This window comes from Condylura cristata, unplaced genomic scaffold (genome assembly GCF_000260355.1).
Source record: "Condylura cristata isolate star-nosed mole 26May11 unplaced genomic scaffold, ConCri1.0 scaffold00026, whole genome shotgun sequence".
Lineage (NCBI taxonomy): Eukaryota > Metazoa > Chordata > Mammalia > Eulipotyphla > Talpidae > Condylura > Condylura cristata.
Window position 1 is genome coordinate 4,469,227 of NW_004567127.1, and position 19,195 is coordinate 4,488,421.

General features: G+C 58.4%; 1 protein-coding gene across 1 annotated transcript; it reads right to left on the reverse strand.

Moving 5' to 3' along the window:
* Window positions 1-2,836: 2,836 nt before the first annotated feature.
* Window positions 2,837-18,968, reverse strand: ATP1A1 (ATPase, Na+/K+ transporting, alpha 1 polypeptide). Its single transcript, XM_012730082.1, has 22 exons — window positions 18,845-18,968; window positions 18,350-18,409; window positions 16,368-16,571; window positions 15,725-15,838; window positions 15,213-15,347; window positions 15,008-15,125; window positions 14,052-14,320; window positions 13,441-13,639; window positions 13,101-13,210; window positions 11,514-11,648; window positions 10,846-11,038; window positions 9,446-9,621; window positions 8,711-8,847; window positions 7,806-7,956; window positions 7,243-7,411; window positions 6,997-7,151; window positions 6,688-6,811; window positions 5,587-5,732; window positions 5,349-5,479; window positions 5,062-5,163; window positions 3,505-3,596; window positions 2,837-3,170 (listed from the first exon to the last, which is right to left on the reverse strand). Exons 1-22 carry the CDS (start codon window positions 18,917-18,919, stop codon window positions 3,142-3,144), a joined length of 3,024 nt encoding a protein of 1,007 aa, XP_012585536.1. The 5' UTR covers window positions 18,920-18,968; the 3' UTR covers window positions 2,837-3,141.
* Between the last annotated feature and the right edge of the window lie 227 nt (window positions 18,969-19,195).

Below are 19,195 nucleotides of genomic sequence, written 5' to 3' on the forward strand. Positions count from 1 at the left end.
GGCGCCGCATGAGCACAAGGCCCTTTCGGGAGATCACAGCAAGCTGGGAAGGAAGAGGGAGTGTGCATTGTCTCTTTTCACTGCCTTCCTGCTGGAAAAGCTTCCCAGCAGGCCCCTTGATTTGTGTGACTTACATGCTTTATGAGACGCAAACATACTTCTCTTATATGAAGTCAAGGCGACTTCCACACTGCCTCTGTGCTGGGCCCAGAATGTGTGAGTCAGAGGCCAAGAGCCCTTTTTCAGTGAACTGGCCTCAGGAGCGCTGTGGATGTGAGCCCTGTTAATTCGAAAACTAGGTATTTTCGGGGGGCTTGTCGCAGATCTTAAAGCCGGCATGCTGATGGGCAGGGGTCAAGCCTTCTGACCGTGGTGGACTTGCTGGAGGTGGGGTTTGTGGCAAGATGGTGTCAGCCTCTCCCAGCAGCTCCATCTGGTTCTCCCCATCTGCCTGAGTCGTTGCCTTCACTCACTAGTTGTTCCCTGCTTTTCCTCAGAGTTGTTTCAGATATAATTGTCGACTCAGTGTGTCCATGGGGAAAGTCGAGTTAAAATCTTCCTACGTCACCATCTTGGGTGGGCACCTGCCCCGGACAGGGAATATCGGTCACTGTACGAGGGCCTCGTAGTTAGGGCGCTGGATAGGCAGCAGGGTTAGTGGAAAAGAGCAAACTCCTGGCCTGACAGTGTTCAGGTTGGCAGGGGAAAGGGTCATTACCAAGTACATGCCTGAGTAAGAACTAGAACTATGAGTTCTGTAGAGTCCTAATCAACTAACTGGAGACGCCAATCTAGTTGGGTGAGGGAAGGGCTGGGGAGGTTTCTCGCGTCCTTTGAGGCTTAGGGCAGGAATTCAAAAATTGTAGAGCCAGCTGTGTTGAAGGACTTGTGTCCTGTGCTTCTCCATGTCCCTGTGGAGCTCAGCTCCTTCACCATCCATTGCTATGGTCTCCACTCACTCCTGGTATCCTAATTCCATGCATGACTTGTTTGTACATCGATTTCCAACTTCAGTGTCTTAAGAGCAAGAGGCCTTTATTGGCAAGCCTCTATTGCATGGATTTCCCTGATCCAAGCAACAGACCCAAGCAAAATATTAAAAATATGGCTGCTCGGGCAGAAGAAAAGTCTGGTAATGATGCCTCGTTACTGGAGCATTCATTCATTCAACCCGCACCACTGGTAAAGCTTTATTTATTTTTTTTTTTAAAGATTTATTTGTACATACAGAACTGGGGTACAGGCCAGAGGCTCAGGGGCGGTGAGAGGCTTCACCAGAGACAGAGTGGGGTACAGAACAGGCAGACAGACGAAGTACACTGCTGAGGGGAGCAGCGGGCGGGTCAGGAGAGGTCTGCCACGCCATGTGGTCACCTCCGGGGCAGGCGGGAATCGAACTCATGCGCAAGCGGCTTTAGATTCTCAATGCTGTGCTTTAACCCGCTGCGCCACCAGGGAGGGCCCACCACTAGTAAAGCTTTTAGAGGATTGTCCAATGAGACCAAAACGTGCTGATGAGAAGGGAGGCTTGGAGTGCTGATGAGCTTGGAGGGTCCCTGGGCCTGGCCCACCCACCTCCCTGCCATGTCCCTCGAGGGCTGCTTAGCAGACGGAGAAGCCCTGGGTGGGAGCCACCGGAGCTGGCTGCCAGAGCCTGCTGTCGGGGTACCGGTGACCTCCACTGCAGTGCGCTTCACTGGCCACCTCGCGGGGGTGAGAGCAGACACCAGGGAGAGGGCTGAGGACACTCAGTCTCGAAGGCTGTGCCAGTTTAAGCGCCGGCAGGGGTGTCGCAGCCTCCAGTCACCACGCAGGGTCAGGCAGTGCGGGGAGTTCCAGGGGACCCGCGATGGGGGCTCAGCCCTCCACCAGAGCTCCATCAGTTCTTTAGCTTCATGCTCGTTTTCTTATGCCGGCCTCAACACACACACGGCCTTCTTCAAAGATGACCCGTCTACAGGCAGAAATCGTTCCCGGGAAAAGTGCCCCAAGGAAAGCAGAACCGGGAGGTTAGACGGAGCCCCAGACGGGCCCTCCGGCTGCAGGGGCCGGGCACGACCCCAGGTGGGGGCCGTCCGGCTTTTTCATCGCGCTGCGTGTGAGCGAGCAGCACGCAAGAGGCACAGCCACGGGTGGTGCTCAGAAGCCAGGCTGCACGCTGCAGACGCGGTCACGGCTCGCTGCCACGCTAGGGCTCCCGACTCACGCAGTGTGGAGTCTGCCGCAGACGGACTGCCGGTGAGGCTCAGCGGAGAGGTGGAGAGCTCTGCGCGGACTGGAGAGCAGGGGGTGTCTCAGACTTGACCCCGAAGTAAACAGATCGCTTTCACCTCTTGAGAGCCTCCTGGCACAGAACCGTGTTCTGAGCTGGAACAACTTGATGCTAAATTAGGAGCAGGGTTTGTGGAAGGGAAGGGAAGCCTTGGGTGCTGGGCACGGGCGCCCCGGCGACCGCAGGCCTGGACACTGGAGGCCGCGACGGATGGCGAGGGTGGAGAGTCTCTGCGAGACTGCACCCTGCTGCGCCACTCCTTCCACTCGGTGGGCAGCAGGCACTAAGAAAGCAGGTGGGCCTATGGTCACACGCGCTCAGCAGCCCCCCGCAAAGTGGCCGGGCCACCAGTCCCTCCCTTCCGCGGCATCAGCCCTGACCGGCGCCGGGGCCCCCGGGGACTTACCGACCAGGCAGCCCTGGCTTTGGTATGGTGGGTCTGGCCTGGGCTCCCCAGGTGAACGAGTCAAGCCCTGGCCCAGCAATTCTCCCGCTGGAAACCGGAGCCACAGACCAGCCACACGCACCCCGGGACCCCGCAAGTGAGGAGGGCACAAGACAAAGTCAGTTATAATAGCCATCTTTATTTGTAAAAATCCAGATATAAAATGTATTCTTTCGGTCTCTCCAGGGTATCCTTTTTACAAAAACAAAAAGGCACGTAAAAACCTTCCCACTGTCGTTCCCACAGACGATGTTTCAGGCACCCCCCTCCCCCCGTGGCCACATGCTTCATTCCAGGACGTCTCGCTTCCCACATGCTTTGGTGCTGTCCTACCGGGGCGGAGTCTGCGAACTCCGGGGCTGAAGTACTGGAGGGGCGGGGGGCGGGTGCAGAGGCGGGGTGCTCCAGCGAGCCGGGCCAGCGCCTAGTAGTAGGTCTCCTTCTCCACCCAGCCTGCGGGGGGAGGGACAGAGCTTAGCGGCCGCCGGGAGTGGGCAGAGGGCGAGCCCTGGACAGACCCCAGGATACAGAGCCGTGGGGCGGGGTGGGGTGCGAGGGGGTTCCCACCCAGTCCGGGGCCCGCTGCCGGGCTCGTGACCGCGTCTTTAGGAACGGGCCAGCTGCACATGGCGCCTGTTTCTGCCCCGGCTGCCACTGCACTGTCCATGTTTCCTGGGCACAACCTAAAATGCCCTCCCGGCCCCAGCCCCCAGGTCAAAGTCCCAGGTGCCGCAGGAGGCCCACGGCGGACACGGGCCTGGCCCCAGGGAGCCCGGCCCGCGCTTACCTCCAGGCCGCCGCCTGATGATCAGCTTTCTGACTTCGTCATACACGAAGATGAGGAGAGAGTAGGGGAAGGCACAGAACCACCAGGTAGGCCTGGGAACAGAATTGGGCGCGGGCTGAGGACACGTGACGGGCTCCCGGGAAGGAACTGCCCGGCACCCCAGGGACCAAGCAAGGAGGCGCTGTGCCCAGTCGGCGCAGAACACACACACACACGGGGCTCGAGACAGGCTCGGGGTCAGGCCGCAGACTGGCTAGAGCCTGGTTTTCCTGAGAACTGGTTCCCAGGGAAGTTTTCTAAAGCGCCTGAGAAGCCGGTGTGTCTGATATATGACAGTTGGACTGGGGTGGCCAAAACTGGTTACTCCACCCCCAAACTGCACTCAGGCAGTGGAACCTGGGAGGCTGTGGTAGGCCCGGAGCCCCCAACCTGGGCACGAAGAAAGCTGAGTCCTCCCAGATCAGAGGCCTCTGGGCACCCAGGGGCCGCACCCCTGTCCCCAGCCTGGAGACAGGGCCCGAGAGAGGCTGAGCCTTGACTCCCAGCTTCCAGAGCAGGGCGCGGGCAGCTCTGCACCCCTTCCTGCCAGTGCTCCCCTCGGCTGCAGAGAGACTTCCTCCTTTGATGCAGCCACTACGGGACTAAGCCACCTTCCACGCCAGGAGGTCTCTGGTCACAGCAAGATACCCGAGGCCCCCACCCTGGTGTCACTTTGCATTTTGGCCTTTTGAAGGCTTCGAGGCTCCTCCCAGCTCCTGCTGGGCCTGGGCCCACGCTCACAGACTAATTCGGATACAGCTTGCCCCTTTGGGGTGCCAGCTCTGAGCAGCGGGCTAAAGGTACAAAGCCAACGGAATCTAGTGGGCAGCAGACGTAAGTCTTGCCAAAGACGGGGTGTGACCACCCAGGCCAGCAGGGCCAGATCACAGGCTAAGTCCCAGGGGAACAGGGCAGGGGAGCAGGCCCGAACACGGTGGACTGGCCCATCTTACTCAGGCTCCAGGTACTCAACCTCGACCAGCTAGCAGGGCCCCAAGCGCACTGCTGGAAAAAGCAGCTCGAGGTTGCGGTGCCCCCGGCCAGGTGCGCAAGTCCACGTCCACCCACACCGGGGCCACCGCAGCTGTGGTCAAGGCCAGTCCGGGGAAGGCGGGCGGCGCTGGCTTTGAGCCCTCTACCCACCATCAACCGTGAAACGGGCAAGACATCTGCCTGCTCCCGAACCATCTGCTTGGGTGGCAGAAGATGCCGAGGCCCGGCAGGTAGGGGTCATGTCATGACACACAAGTCGCACACGAGAGCTGGGTCCCCACACTCCAGCACACCCAAGCTGACCCAGGAAAACAACTGGACTGGGCATTACAAGGACAGAGTGCCCCATGCAGCAGTGCCATGGCGCCCAGCAGCCCCAGAGGCTGAGTGCACCGGCCTGTCCACCTTTGCAATCTGGGGGAAGTCTGATTTCCAGAACGTCTGGGTGCTGTGTACAACAGCCGCCGACACAGGCCACAAGGCGAGCCGCGCTTACGGGCGCTGGCAGGGGACGGGAGGACTTACTTGAGGGGGTACATCCTCAGGGCGACGCCCATGCCGGGGCAGTAGGACAGGAAGGCAGCCAGGGCCGTCTCCTCGAAGAGGCCGAAAATTAAGATCTTGTTCCTGGAAGCAAGGAGGGAGGAAGCTTAAAAACCCGCCGACAGGAGTTTGTTTTCTGCTGCTACGGGTTAGATGAAGCCCGCTCTGTGCTCACTGACCCACCCTCGAAGCCAAGCCCAGGTGAGAAGACCCCAACCATGACACGCTGCTCCCTGCGAAGCAGCTGCCAGAGTGCAGCAAGGACTCACTTCATGCCCTGCTGGAAGACAGAGTTCCTCCTGGTCTTACAGATGACCAAGTCGGCCCACTGCACCACCACGATGCTGACGAAGAAGGCTGTGTGGCAGGTGAACTCCACGATCTTCCTCTGCTCGTAGGTCTGAAGAGCAAAGGCAGGTGAGCCCGGCTCTGTTGGGGGGGAGGGCGGGCAGGTGGCCGCGCGGGCTTGGGGGGAGCGGGCGCTGGGCCTGTCGGGCCTGCACTCACCCACTGCTGCCCGTAGCTGTCCTCCACGTCGTTGACCCAGCGGTCATCCCAGTCTACGCGGATGCCCAGCAGGCCCGTCGGGAGGAAGCCGTTCTCGGCCAGAATCACGAAGTAAGTGAAGAAGCCACCCAGGGCCTGGATCATACCTAAGGGGGAGGAAATGGAACTGGAATGCTGGAGCGTGGCAGGAGGGTGTCTGTGCAAATTCCTGATCCCTGCAGTGCCCGGAGGCGCCCAAGGGGGTCCTTGATACCCCTGGCGGGGAGAGACCCAGGGAGCACAGGCTGAGATGCTGGGACAGGGGCCCCCGGGGACCCAGAGTCCATGAGACCGCTGAGCTTTGACTCACCTTTTTAGAGTTCAAAAAGGAGAACACCCATGGGGCTTTGATCTGAGCCACCCACCCGTGACTTCACCTGCTTCCACCAAGGCACACCTCAGGGCAGATGCATCTCCTGACTCTACCCACTGCTCTGCTGCCAGTCATTGGGGGGGGGGCAATAATGAAAGCCCCCCAGCTTCAGGATGTCTGCCCAGAACCATCGTCCCACTCCCCAACTCCCCAGTGCAGGGCGTCAGCCCCCGCCCCAGACTCAGGCTTCCTTCTTTTCAAAGCCAGCACATACTGACTCAGCCAGAAATGCCCAGGCGTGGCTGTGCCGCCAGTGAAGCTGGCCACCGTGCTCATGATGTCACCTGCTCCCCCTTTCACCCCAACACCCAGGGCTGACGGATGGAGGAGCCAGGTGCTTCTGAGGGACATAGCAGGACTCGGAACCTGGGGCGTCCTGACCACTCCCCACCTCTCGGAAGCCCGCTGGCTAGCCACAGTCCACAGGTAGGAGGGGTCGCCCCATGGGGACCTGCTGGCAGAACCCCCAAGTCTGAGTGACTGTGTGTGTGGGGGAGAGCCACCTGCAAGAACTAAAGAACTATAGTTTCCACAAACCAATGGCAGCCAGCAAAGGCTTCTCCTGGCACAGCGTCTGAGAACCTCCAGCCAAGTCTCGGCTCACCCTGCTCTGGATGCGAGTCCCAGGAGTCCACCTCGGCTGGACGCCGCCATCACCAGTTACGGCGCCGCCTGCGTGAAGCACTCACCTATCTGCCCATAGGCCATGCTGATCAGACGCTCATTCACAAGCTTGTCCGTCTTGGGGTTCCTGGGCTGCCTCTTCATGATGTCGCTCTCAGCTTGCTCGTAAGCCAGGGAGATGGCAGGAACCTGGGAGGAGGGGCGGGGGGCGTCCGTTACCAAGCCCCAGAGAGCTGACAGGCGGCGCCTTAGAAAATCCTCGCCCGCCTTAAAACCGGCTGGCTGAATCATTACAGCGCTCATCATAAAACAAAGTGGGACCTGGCGGTTGCCTCGAAGCTCCTTAACCGCGACCCGCGATGTGGGGTGCTCACCATGTCTGTGCCCAAGTCAATGCAGAGGATGGTGACGGTGCCCAGGGGGAGTGGAATGTTTGCAATAATAAATATCAGGAAGGGGGTGATCTCCGGGATGTTGCTGGTGAGGGTGTAGGCGATGGATTTCTTCAAGTTATCAAAGATCAGACGACCTGGAAAGAAAGCAGGTGATGAGTGACTCGGAGACTGAAAGGCGCAGAAACAGCTGCGGGGGCCTGGGGACGGTGTCCATGCGGCCCTCACCTTCCTCCACCCCAGTCACAATGGAGGCAAAGTTGTCATCCAGGAGGATCATGTCAGCAGCTTGCTTGGACACGTCGGAGCCCGCGATCCCCATGGCGACCCCGATGTCCGCCTTCTTCAGGGCGGGGGAGTCGTTCACACCGTCGCCGGTGACAGCCACGATGGCGCCCTACGGGAAGGGGGCAGGGCAGTGGGAACCCAGGCCCCGGGGGGTGGGGGGAGGCAAGGCACCCCACCGCCTCCCACGAGAGCACGCTGCCGCTGGAACTCCTTGGGCAACAGCCCCAGCCGCTGGCCAACAGCCGAGGCGTGGTGAGACCCGCTGGGTCCGGCCCCCGGGGGCAGCCCCTCGCTTTCCGCAGCCCCCAGGTCTTTAAGGTAGGCGGCTCGGCGCAGGTGCCGAGGCCCGACCCCGCCTGGCTGCGTCTGCTCAGCCCTCGTCGAATGGCCCTGCTGGCCCTCTGGGCGGCGAGACAGCAGGTGGGGGTGTCCTGGTGGACCCCGGGACCGTGGCGACTGAGGCCCGCAGCGCCCGCTCGCCCGAGGAGGCTGCCCGCGCTGACCTGCCTCTGGCAGCCCTCCACAATGATGAGCTTCTGCTGCGGAGAGGTCCGGGCGAACACGATCTCCGTGTGGTACTTGAGGATGTCATCCAGCTGCTCCGCGGTCATGTCCTTCAGGTCACTCCCGTGGACCACGCAGGCCTTGGCGTCTCTAGGGCGAGCCAGAGGGGATGATGGGCTACGCCAGCCCCAGCCGGGCGCCTCCCTGCATACCGGTCACCAAGTACTTTCCTACCCCAACCAGAACTCACCACCACCATGGCTGGGCCAAGAGAACCTGGCCAGGATTTGAGACAGCAGAGCTGAAGAGATGGACCCTTCCCCTCCTCCCGCCACAATGGGGGAGAGACACCCTAAACCTCACAAGAGATCGCAACCGAAATGGCCCCTGACCTATTCTGCTTTATTGCCGAGTACTCCTCCTGGGGCCTGAGCTACCTGGCTAATTGTCCTCTCCCATTTTACTCATCCGTGTGGACCTCAACTGGGAGCCAAGCCACAGCACCTGGAGGTTACCGGCAGGAATCGGGAGTCCGAGTTCATGCAACGGGCTCTCTCCAGCTCAAGACGATGCCCTCCTCAGCCCAGGCAGTGCGGGGCGAGCCCAAGTCACGCTAGAGCAGCTCAGACAATGCCCCTACTCCTGGCCAGGCACTGGCCTTCTCCCCAGGGGGGTCTGCACCCACAGGGAGGCGCTGGGGGCTCTAAACTGCTACAGAGACCTACTGAGGGAGCCTCAGTGTCCTGCTCTGCAAAGCAGGAGCGATACTCACTTCAACAGGTTACTGTACCCGTCCCAGGACAGTCAGCACACTAGAAGCGAGCCTACAAGAGCCTTATGCAACCCAGCCAGGTCCCTTGTCGCCGCCCGTCACGGGGGCCGTGCTCTGGGCTTCCCGCCTCACCTGGGGTTCACCTGGCTCACTGGGATGTTGAGACGGGCAGCGATGTCCTCAACGGTCTCGTTGCCTTCTGAGATGATGCCCACGCCTTTGGCGATGGCTTTGGCTGTGATGGGATGGTCACCAGTGACCATGATGACCTGCAACATGGAGCGGGACAATGTCATGAGTGACCTTACAAAGTCTTCCCTGCACAGGAGGTGAATGTTAAGGATGAGTGAGCTGGGACCATCAGAAGGGAAGAACATCTGCTAGCCAAAACACAAACACGTCTCCCAAGAAAGCAGGCACCAAGCCTGTCCCAGACTGGATCTTGGTACATGACTGCACAGGTGAGACAACACCCGTGTCTTTTTTCACGGTCACATAAAGCCACTGAAACGAGCAGGAACAAAGAATCGCGAGGGCCGGAGGCTGGGGGCCGCAGCCGGCTGGGATGCACCCTGCAGGAAGCAGCGCCGAGCCCCAGACACTGGGGAGAAACCGGGGGACGGGGAGCAGGCGCGGCCGGAACTGCGTGCAGCTGATTAGGGCAAGGCCAGAGTTTCCAAATTGAAATTCTTCTGCTCTTTTAACCCACTTATGTTTTTCAAAAAGTGTTTTCTCATTCCCTCATTTGCTATGTACATGTCAACTTTTTAATAGTACGCGGTCTTCTCTAGAGGTTGACTGAAGCTTCGGAGGTGCCCCAGGTGAGAAGACCAGCTGGCCCCGTGAAGGCGGGGGCCGGGGCGCTACCTTAATCCCGGCACTCCGGCATTTGCCCACGGCGTCGGGGACGGCAGCCCGAGGCGGGTCGATCATGGAGATGAGCCCGACGAAGCAGAGGTTATCCACGGGGAAGTTGATCTCATCGGTGTCGAACTGGAAGCCTTCGGGGAACTGCTCATCGGGCAGGAGGAGGTGGCAGAAGCCTGCGGGGAGGCAGGGGGCTGTGAGGCGCAGAGACAGCTCGATTCGCCGTCGACCCTTCCCTGGCAGGCTGGTTTGGCACTGAGGTCCGGCTTTGGAACAAACAGGCCTCGATGATGGTGACAATCACGAGGGAGAGGGCGGGAGGGGGAAGAGACCACAGAGGGCAGAGGTCACCACAGACCTCAAAGGGAGGGAAAGTGCTTAACGCGGAGGAGCCCTGAGGATGACAAGCACCAAGATCCGGTTCCAGACCGGCCCACTCTGCTGCTCGGATTTGGCAAATCATGAAATTATGGGTCTCGGCTTCTCTCTGGGAAATCAAGGCCACATCTCTGCCGGTTCACTGGACCGAAATACAGTACGGAGCATCAACACGGGCCACGGGGCCCGCGGCTGGGAGGTAAACGCAGCTCGGACACAGGTGCCCGGCTTCTCCGCTGGAGCCTCCTCGGTGCGAGATGGCGCCAGCAGGACCTCTCCGCCAGTGCTCTGGGAAGGCTTACCACGCACTCCACAGTGGGATGAAGCGCCAGGGTCTCATAGGTGAGACTGTTTTTCCACCCCAAAACAGAAGCAAAGAGATACTTAAGCGACCTGCCAGCTGGGTAAGACAGACACCTGGTGTCCGAGGGGGCAGGGAGGAAGCAGGCCGTGGGGCCGGGTGACCGCTCCAAGTTTTGCGTGGGGTGAGGGGAGCTACAGACCTTGCGTGTGAATCTGTCAGCCCACAGATGAGTGGGTGCCACTCTCCCGGGCAGACAGCAGGTACCGTCCCCTCCGCCCAGAGGCTGACGGAGCGGCAGGGCCGGAGGGCCTCCTGGGCCCTCTGTTTGCTTTGGCCTAAGTTCCCATGTAAATTCACAGCCATTCCGTGGGGGTCAGGAAATGGCTTTGGTCTCGCCGCGCCAGGAATTAATTTCATCCACTTTACTGATCGTGGACAGAGCCCCAAAGGGGGGACTGTAATAAAGCTCTTTTCTCCCCATTTTCTTTAAGCAAACAGAACTGACCAGCACGAAGCCAAAGGTTTACGTCCAAGTCAGAAGCAAACCAGCAGGAGCTTTGTTGCCCAAAGCCTGAGAACTTGAACTTTTCTCCAACACCTACTGTTTTTGCAAAACAACAGGAGGCAAACAGCGGAGGTGGCTCCAGGGCTGCAGGAGGTTAGCGGGAGCCAGGGGGAGCAGGGGGGCGGTGGAGACTGCCCGCTCGCCCGCACCTACCGAGCACGCGCTCCCCGAGGCCGCCCAGCTCCAGGTAGGCGTTCTGGAAGGCGTCCTTCAGCTCCTCGTCCAGGGGCTGCTCCTTGCCCTGCAGGAGGATGGAGCTGCAGCGGTCCAGGATCCTCTCGGGGGCGCCTTTCATCACCAGCAGGTGGCGGGGCTCGTTGGTGTTGGGGTTCTTGTGGATGGACAACTGTAAAGAAGGTTCACGTGTGAAGGCTGGGCGGGATCCTCGCCGCCAAAGCTCACTGACCGGCTGCGTCGGTTACGGGAAAAACCAAAACTAGGCCTGCTAGCTCCTACCTGGTGACAGGCCGGGGCAGCTACAGAGAAGAGGCAGGGTGAGGTACTCCCAAAGCCCAGTTTTCCTGGAGAAAACTGGGGGGCTGTGGGGGCTGGCGCCCACGTATGCTTCCCCAAACACATCTGCTCCAAATCCAAGTCTGTGTTCGAGGGGGTCCCGACATTAGGTGTCAGTTACCCTGATGCAATCCCAGGGAGTTGGATTTCCTATCTGCAGCCAAGGGTCCTATTTAAAGCGTTCCTAAGAGCTTTGGCCTTGTTCTTAGGCAGCTTTAAGCCTGCCCCACCCCCGAGGGAGGGCAGTTCTTCCTGCAGATGCTGTGGCCTGCCCGCCCGCCGCCCCACCCTGCCGAGATCCCCCAGACCTGGTACTTGTTGGTGGAGTTGAAGGGGATCTCCACGAGCTTGGTGTATCTTTCCCTCATCTCCTTCACGGAGCCACAGCACACCTCGATGCATTTCAGCAGCGCAGACTCAGAGGCGTCCCCGGCCACAGCCCGCTGCAAGAAGACTCAGTGTTAATTACCGGAAACGCTCCAATGAGCAGGCGCGAAGCAGCCTCGTTGGGTGACCACAGACACAGGGTTCCCGTGGGTCCGGCACAGCCCCCTGCCCTACCCCAGAATCCGGCTTCCGTGTAACAAGGGCTTGTGAAGGTGCCGCTGAGTCTGGGGCACCCCCAACCTCCCACCCCCTTCTGCCTACTTTACTTTTCTCTCCCACTGGCCTGTTGCAAAGACCCTAAGTCAACATGACTCCCAGCCACCTATTTCTGGTTACAACCTGACACTATCAAATGAGAAAGTAAACATCTGGAGTGCTCTCCTCTCTGCCCTGTAAGTAGAAAGAAATGCCTACGGTTCTCACGGCTGGAGGCAAACTGTGTCACGGGCCATGAGGCTTGACAGCCTGAACTGACTGAGCTGTGCAGGAAGATCTGTGCTGAAGGTTGCCAACATAGCAGAATCAGCTCGCACTTGCTGCAGGGAGAGCCCCACGTGCAGAACACGCACTTGTGTTCTGTGGGACAGACCCCACGGCAATAGTGCACTCGAGATGATCCTGAGCCCTGAAATGCTAAGAAGCACAGCTCAGGCTACCTTCCTGGTTTTCACCCCAGGAAGGTCCGACACTTAGGAGCCCCTGTGCTCACAGACCAGAGAACTCCCACTTTGGAAGGACACAGTAGGAAGCAGGCATCTCAATTCCTACCCCAAGATAAACAACAAGCTCCTTGAATCAACACGCACGCAACGCCAAGAACATCTCAGACAGAGTCCACCGCACAGCAGAAGCCACGCCATTCCACAGAAGTCACGTTCTCTCCGACAACTCGTTTCGACCCAGAACTACCACAGGTGGCCTCGCTGAGAACAAGCCGCTCAGCGACTGGCTCAGCTGTCCTTTCCCCTACGTCCTGACCTCCCAGACGGCAGCCCCTCGTGCAGCGCGGTGAAGGCTCAATCATGTCAAATTTCATGAGAATTCCACGAAGCTGAGCTTATTTTTGCATCATTAGTGAGCAAGCTAAGGACAAGTGAGATAAGATAAAATAGCTGAGCTATTTTAAGAGAACACATGCTTAAGGGATTTCCTGGAACGGACTGCATCCGAATAGAAAACTGTGGTCAAGTCACCAAAGTGGCCGGGGCGGTCGTGCCAGCGGTCACCCCCATCCAGACAGAGCAGCAGAACTGGGTATTATTATACCTTCGGGTTGGCCAATAAAACCTCCCCACCTGCCTCTGGTCAGTGTTTTCTGTATGCTCCCCTTTATCCAACCTCTAGGCGCCCCGAGTTCCCGGGAGCACTCTACCCGCGGGCTCGGGGGTTCACATGGCAGAAGAGCACCCGCCATCCCGCTGGCCACGCTTAGTGCCGCTACAGCTCACGCCAGAACGTCCGCGTGTGGGGTCTGCGTGCTGCCAAAGGAACGGCCCCTCCCGACATACCTTAAGAATAGGCAGATTGTCCTGGTTTGCCTGGAACACGGCCCGGTTACAGAGACCTGCGATTCTGGACAGGGCAATCCAGGTGGCTGAAGTTTTGTCAAAAGAGACACCTGACGGAGGCAAGAAAACAGTCCCCTAAAAACATGAAACGATGCCTCCCCTTCCCCAGTGAGTGAGACTATTCAGGCTTTAGGCCTAGGGCGGGGCAAATTCATTTTTCTATGGACAAGCGCAACCCCCCCCCCCCAACCTGAAACTAACACTTGATTCTTTACCCACGAGACAGATAAACCTGCCCTGAGCTTTAAGCGGAAAGGTCGCACCCGGCCTGCCGCCTTACCGCTCTGGTTCTCTGTGGTGTCCGCTTCGTGGATTTGATTGTCAAACCACATGTGGGCCACTGTCATCCGGTTCTGAGTGAGAGTTCCAGTTTTATCCGAGCAGATAGTGGACGTGGAGCCCAAGGTCTCCACCGCTTCCAGGTTCTTCACCAAGCAGTTTTTCCTGGCCATGCGCTTGGCGGTGAGGGTCAGGCACACCTGCAACACGAGGTCACTCGAGCGCGGCCAGGCGCAGTCTAACAGCCATGCTCTGCCCCTCGCCCACCAGACATCGGCCCACCAAACCTCTCCCAGGGTCCCCTGAAGGCTGAAGGAAAAACGGCCATCGGGATTTCCCACATTCACCCTCCTCCACTCAGTCCCAATTTCTCCTTTTCCATGACAGAGTTCTGGATTGTGGGATAATTTAAGAACAAAGTTTATGCCTCAGGGTCACTATCTTCCATAGAAAAGCACATCCCGTTCTTCTCACTGTCTAACTCAGCCCTGTGGTTCTGACACGGGCGACAGAACCCAAGCTGGTGACCCCCGGGGTGGGGGTGGGGGATGTGTCCCCAACTCCTGCGGCTGATGTGAGGGGAAGCAGCGTCCCCGCCCCCGGGTCCCTCACCGTGACAGTAGCCAGCAGCCCTTCTGGCACATTGGCGACAATGATGCCGATGAGGAAGATGACGGCCTCCAGCCAGGTGTACTCCAGGATGAGGGACAGGATGAAGAAGGACACACCCAGGAACACAGCCACGCCCGTGATGAGGTGGATGAAGTGCTCGATTTCTGCAGCAATGGGCGTCTGGCCCCCTTCCAGCCCGGAAGCCAGCGTGGCGATTCTCCCCATCACGGTGCGGTCCCCGGTGTACACCACAATCCCGCGCGCAGTGCCTGCGAGGGAAGAGGGAGCCGCACCCCACCTTACTAAGGGGCCACTGATGCGCTGTTACCTGGCGTGGTTCAAAGACACTAGGTTTTCCCTGAGGGCGCAATGGGTTAGGACACAGCACTGCAAGCCAGCACAGCTGCTTCAGGGCAAGTTTGCTCCCCATTCGGGAGGTGACCCCACAGGGCGCGGCAGACCTCTCCTGACCCGCCTGCTGCTCCCTCAGCAGTGTGCTTTGTCCATCTGTCTGCTCTGCTCCCCGCTCTGTCTCTGGTGAAGCCTCTCACCGCCCCTGCAGCTCTGGCCTGTACCCCAGCTCTGTCTGCATAAATAAATCAATCTAAAAAGACTTAAACATGCGCTCTGAGGGTAGGGGCGACTTGTTTTCAATCAGACTTTGGCAAGGGCCTTCTAGCCATTAGTGGACAGCTCTCTCAACCCTGCTCGGTGAGCACTGCCACGCCCAGTGGTAGGCTCCGAGGGCGGGTGGATGCAAGCAGCTCAGGGCTTCCGGGGTCTCCCTGCCAGCCGGCGACCACTCCTGTGCTGCCTGAATGAGCTGCCGGACATGGAGCCAATAAAAGGCGGAGAGAGAATGCCTGTGGCTTTGCTGCCGCTGTCACGGCCCCAGACAGGACAGATGCCATGCGGGCCACGCCGGGGGACAGCCTGCATGCACATCAGTGACTTACCTTCCACGCAGTTGGTAGAGAAAAAGGCAATGTTCCTCGTCTCCAGGGGGTTTTCATGAGTGAAGTCTGGAGACCTGGTCTGGGGTTCCGATTCACCGGTGAGGGAGGAGTTGTCCACCTGTCACGGGAAAAGTCGGTGCCCCATGAGTGCGCTGGCAGCCCGCGGTGAGCTCGGCCCGCCCGAGGCAGGGTCGACCATGCCTACCTTACAGCCGTTTGCAGAGATGATCCGGAGATCAGCGGGGATCCGGTCCCCGCCTTTCACTTCCACCAGGTCCCCGACGACGACTTCCTCTGCGTTGATGCTCAGCTTTTCGCCATTTCGAATGACCAGGGCTTGCTGTGGGAGGGCGGCACATGGACACCATTACATCAGAGGAAACAAGCCCCAAGCAGAGGGGAGGCTAGCGTGAACACCCCAAGACAGAGTGATCGATGAGCCTCACCAGCTGAGCCCATCATAAAGAGAGTGTCTCGCGGGGACATGCTGTAAGAGCTGGCTCGAGGGCGAGCCAAGACGGGCCGCCCAGTACCCGAGCCTGTCTCCCAGGGCCCACTCCAGGGGAAGGCTGGCACGCTCTAGAATGCAACAACAGCTGGCTTGGGAGGGGGGAGAAGACGCCCATCACCTCAGTGGGGTCTCTGGGTCACTTGGGACATCCTAACACCAGCTGGCATTCTTGAGTCTCACGAAGGGGAAGACAAAGCAACAGGTACCTGAGGAACCATGTTTTTGAAGGATTCCATGATCTTGGAACTTTTAGCCTCTTGATAGTAAGAGAAGCAGCCAGTTATGATGACGACAGCAGACAGCACCACACCGAGATACAGCTGCAAGGGAACAGTCAGGACACCCCGTCACTCGCCCGGCTACGACGTGGACTTGTCCCCAAGGGGAGGCTTGACCAGAGAACACGTCTCTGTGTTTCGCTCTCTGGAAACCATGTCCAGGAGGGCCAGGAAGGAGTCAGACAGCGGGGCCGTCACTCGACGGATTCCTGGCAACATCCCAAGCGACTTGGGTCCCCTCGCTTTGTTAAGACAAAGATGTTTTCCAAACAGTTTGTGATTTGGAAGAGGCTGTCCAACCCATCTGGGCCTGAGCCGACACTGAAGGCGGGGCCCGGCCAGCTCATGAGTGGGCCCCGCGGGGGCCGAGCGGAGCCACTCAGCCAGCCACCTGCGCGGTGGCAGGTGGAGCGAGAAGCTCAACGGGAGAGAGAGGGGAGGAAAAAGAACGGGGTGGGCCTGTGCCTCAGTCTCTCCCCCAGCGCCTAAAGCCATCAAGTTAAGCCTTGGCAACAGAAAAGACGGCGGAGAGGCTCGCCTAGCACACTGAATAATCCAAATCAGGGCTCACGTTATCATTCTGAGGATCCTCTTCTGTGGCAGCCTGGATACTGTAAGCCAAGAAACAGAGAATCGCTCCAATCCACAGCAGCATGGAGAAGCCCCCAAACAGTTGCCGACAGAATTTGATCCACTCGGGGGTGGTGGGAGGCGGAGTAAGGGCGTTGGGACCGTCTCGGGCGAGGATCTCGGCTGCACGAGCAGTTGATAAGCCCTGCGGAGAGGAGAGGAGGGTGAGTAAGACGAGCCCCCGGTGCCTCCGCTCCCAGACCTGCCGGACAGCTGCAAAGACTCCAGGGAGGCGCCACCAGAGGCCACGTCAGGGGACACCTGGCAGGCGCTGATGAGGATCCTCACCCACAAGGTTCAGGCAAACAACAGCCCACGTTTCGTGGGGGAACCCATAATGCCCAGATTAAGGTTCTTGAAAAACTGATCCCTGGACAAACTAATCCAGGCTGGTCTCCTCGAAGTTTAAAGCAAGGGGTCATGTCAAATCGCATTTCTAACCCAAAATCTTGTTTTAACTAACTGATTTGGTTCTGCAAATTAAGAGCTAGGAGTTTCCTATGAGCCAGTGTCAGGGGAGGGAAAACTCTGTAGGATGGTGACCCGTTACTGGGGCAACAGCCAAGTTTCCAGTGTCAACCTTTAATTTGGGGATGGCAAATGCCTGGTGGGGAAGGACTCCAGTGCACACTGTCGCGACCCTCCAGTGAGCTATCAAGGGAGACCTGCTCCCTGCAAAGCCTGCCGTGGGCTACTTTGCAGCAGGCCTTAAAAAAAGATTTGCTGCCAGCAGACAGCAGCCATAAGTCTTCCAATGGTGGCGGCAAAATGTGGTGACTTTTCAAGCTACCAAAATACCAAGTCAAAAAAAAAAAAAACCCAAAACAAGAAACACATGTTTGCCCAAAGAGTCTGTTAATACCTTCTTTTTGTTCATGGGATTTTTTTTAATTTTGGAGTTAGAGAGTGGGGGATGGGGGAAGAAAAAAAATGAGCTGAAAGTGGGGGTCGGGGGGTGCCCAGCCCTGGCCCACCGGTGCTCCCTGGACAGGACGGGAACTGTCCCCGACAGCTTCTAACGCGAGGCGCCTGCCAGACACTGGACTCGGCGCTTCGTCTGAGTCTCAGCACGAGCCTTTTGGGTGTGGCTAACCCCACTCTCCAAGTAAGGAGACAGGCCCACAGTGCTAACCCTGGTGACAGCACACGTCAAACGTGTCAAGCAAAAACGTGAGAGAACGTGACAGGTGACCTGTGGAGGTCGCTACTGTGAGTACACACAGCTGCTGGCTCAGTCAAGGTCACTCAGTCAAGGTCACAGCCTGCTCTGGGAGACAAGGCCCCTTCTGGGCTTTTCAGAGCTTCCTCGTTAGCAAAACGAAGACTCCACATCAGCTGGGTCTCAGTGACTCTCAAGACTCCCAGGTGTCTAGCAACAGTGTCCTCCTGGCCTCGGGTTCTTTCCGTTTCTATTGTTTAGGATAAATTTAACATCAAAATCCCTGGGTGACAATGATTTACAGAAAGGTTTCTGTATACTGTCTAACAAACAAATTCCACATAAATGGGAGTAATGAGCTGACTTTTGAATTGCACAAGTGCTCACATTTGAATTGTTAAAGAATCAGCTGGTTGAAATGTTCCCCTCTATGTAACAAATGTTGAGTAAAGGGAAGGCCAGAGAATCAAAAGGCCAGAGAATGAGCAAGGTCTTGGAGCTCCTCAATTTCAAGTCCTGGGCACTGCCTGGCTCTCATGGGCCACGAAATGGGGAAAATAATACTTGCTTGCAGCAAGTTTCAGGGGGAAACTTAATATCTGAAAACCACCCAACAGGCCCAGGCACTGTGCCTGTCACAGAGAAGACCCAAGAAAGTGACTGTCCTGTTCTCCCCTAGGGCCCCCAAGGCTGAGCCTAACACGGGTGGAGGAGATGCCACAGGGAGAAATAAGGTCGTGCTTGAGGTTCAAGTGAGAACATACTCGGGTCAGGTCTGTTCCATACTTGCGATGAAGTTCATCTAGGCTGAGTTTGTGGTCATCCTGTGGGGAAAAGAAACAAGGAATTAAACCCAGGGCCATACCAGAGACCTGTGAGAAAGCAGTGTCACTCGCTCAGTGCCCGTGCAGAAGTGGGCACGTGGCTGTCAGCCAGGGGTGGGGGAGGGAGCCAGGGGTTCCAGCCACACCCAGCAGAGGACCCCGCTTTCAGGGAGGTCCCGCTAAACCTGGTGACCTGGAACTTCTGGGTCACATCTGGGAAGCCCTCAAGGTCTGGGAGAGCTGGAGGTCCCCCGAGATCTAAACAGAGAGAACAAAGCCCCCGGTGCCACCCACAGTTCCTAATGTGGACCTGGGCACTGACCAACGCTTCCACCTTTTCAAGTGACAATTTCCATGGAAGCTGATGGCAGGAATGGGCAGGAGGCGGGCTCACGCGCACACACACTGTCTTGAAGGCGCGCAGAAAGCACTCACCATGGACACTTCCTTCTTCAGCTCATCCATGTCCCTCTCCTTCTTCATCTTCTTCTTGTTGCCGTGCTCGGACATGGCTGCGGGCTCGTACTTGTCGCGTCCAACCTGCCGGAATGTGAGGTGGTGAGTGAACGGCACTCCAAAGCCGCAGTCCCAGACGGCCAGGGCTGACCGTCCCGGAATTGCCTGCATTTCCGTGATGTGTGTGCGCAGCGTGGCCATAGCTCACCGACACCGCTGTCCTGCATGCGAGGGCAGGGGCCCAGCAGGGCCGCCTGGCCTGGCCTGGCCTGGCCTGGGGAAGGCCGGACACTTGGGATGAGCTGGAAGAGGGCTGTGTGGCCAAGGCCT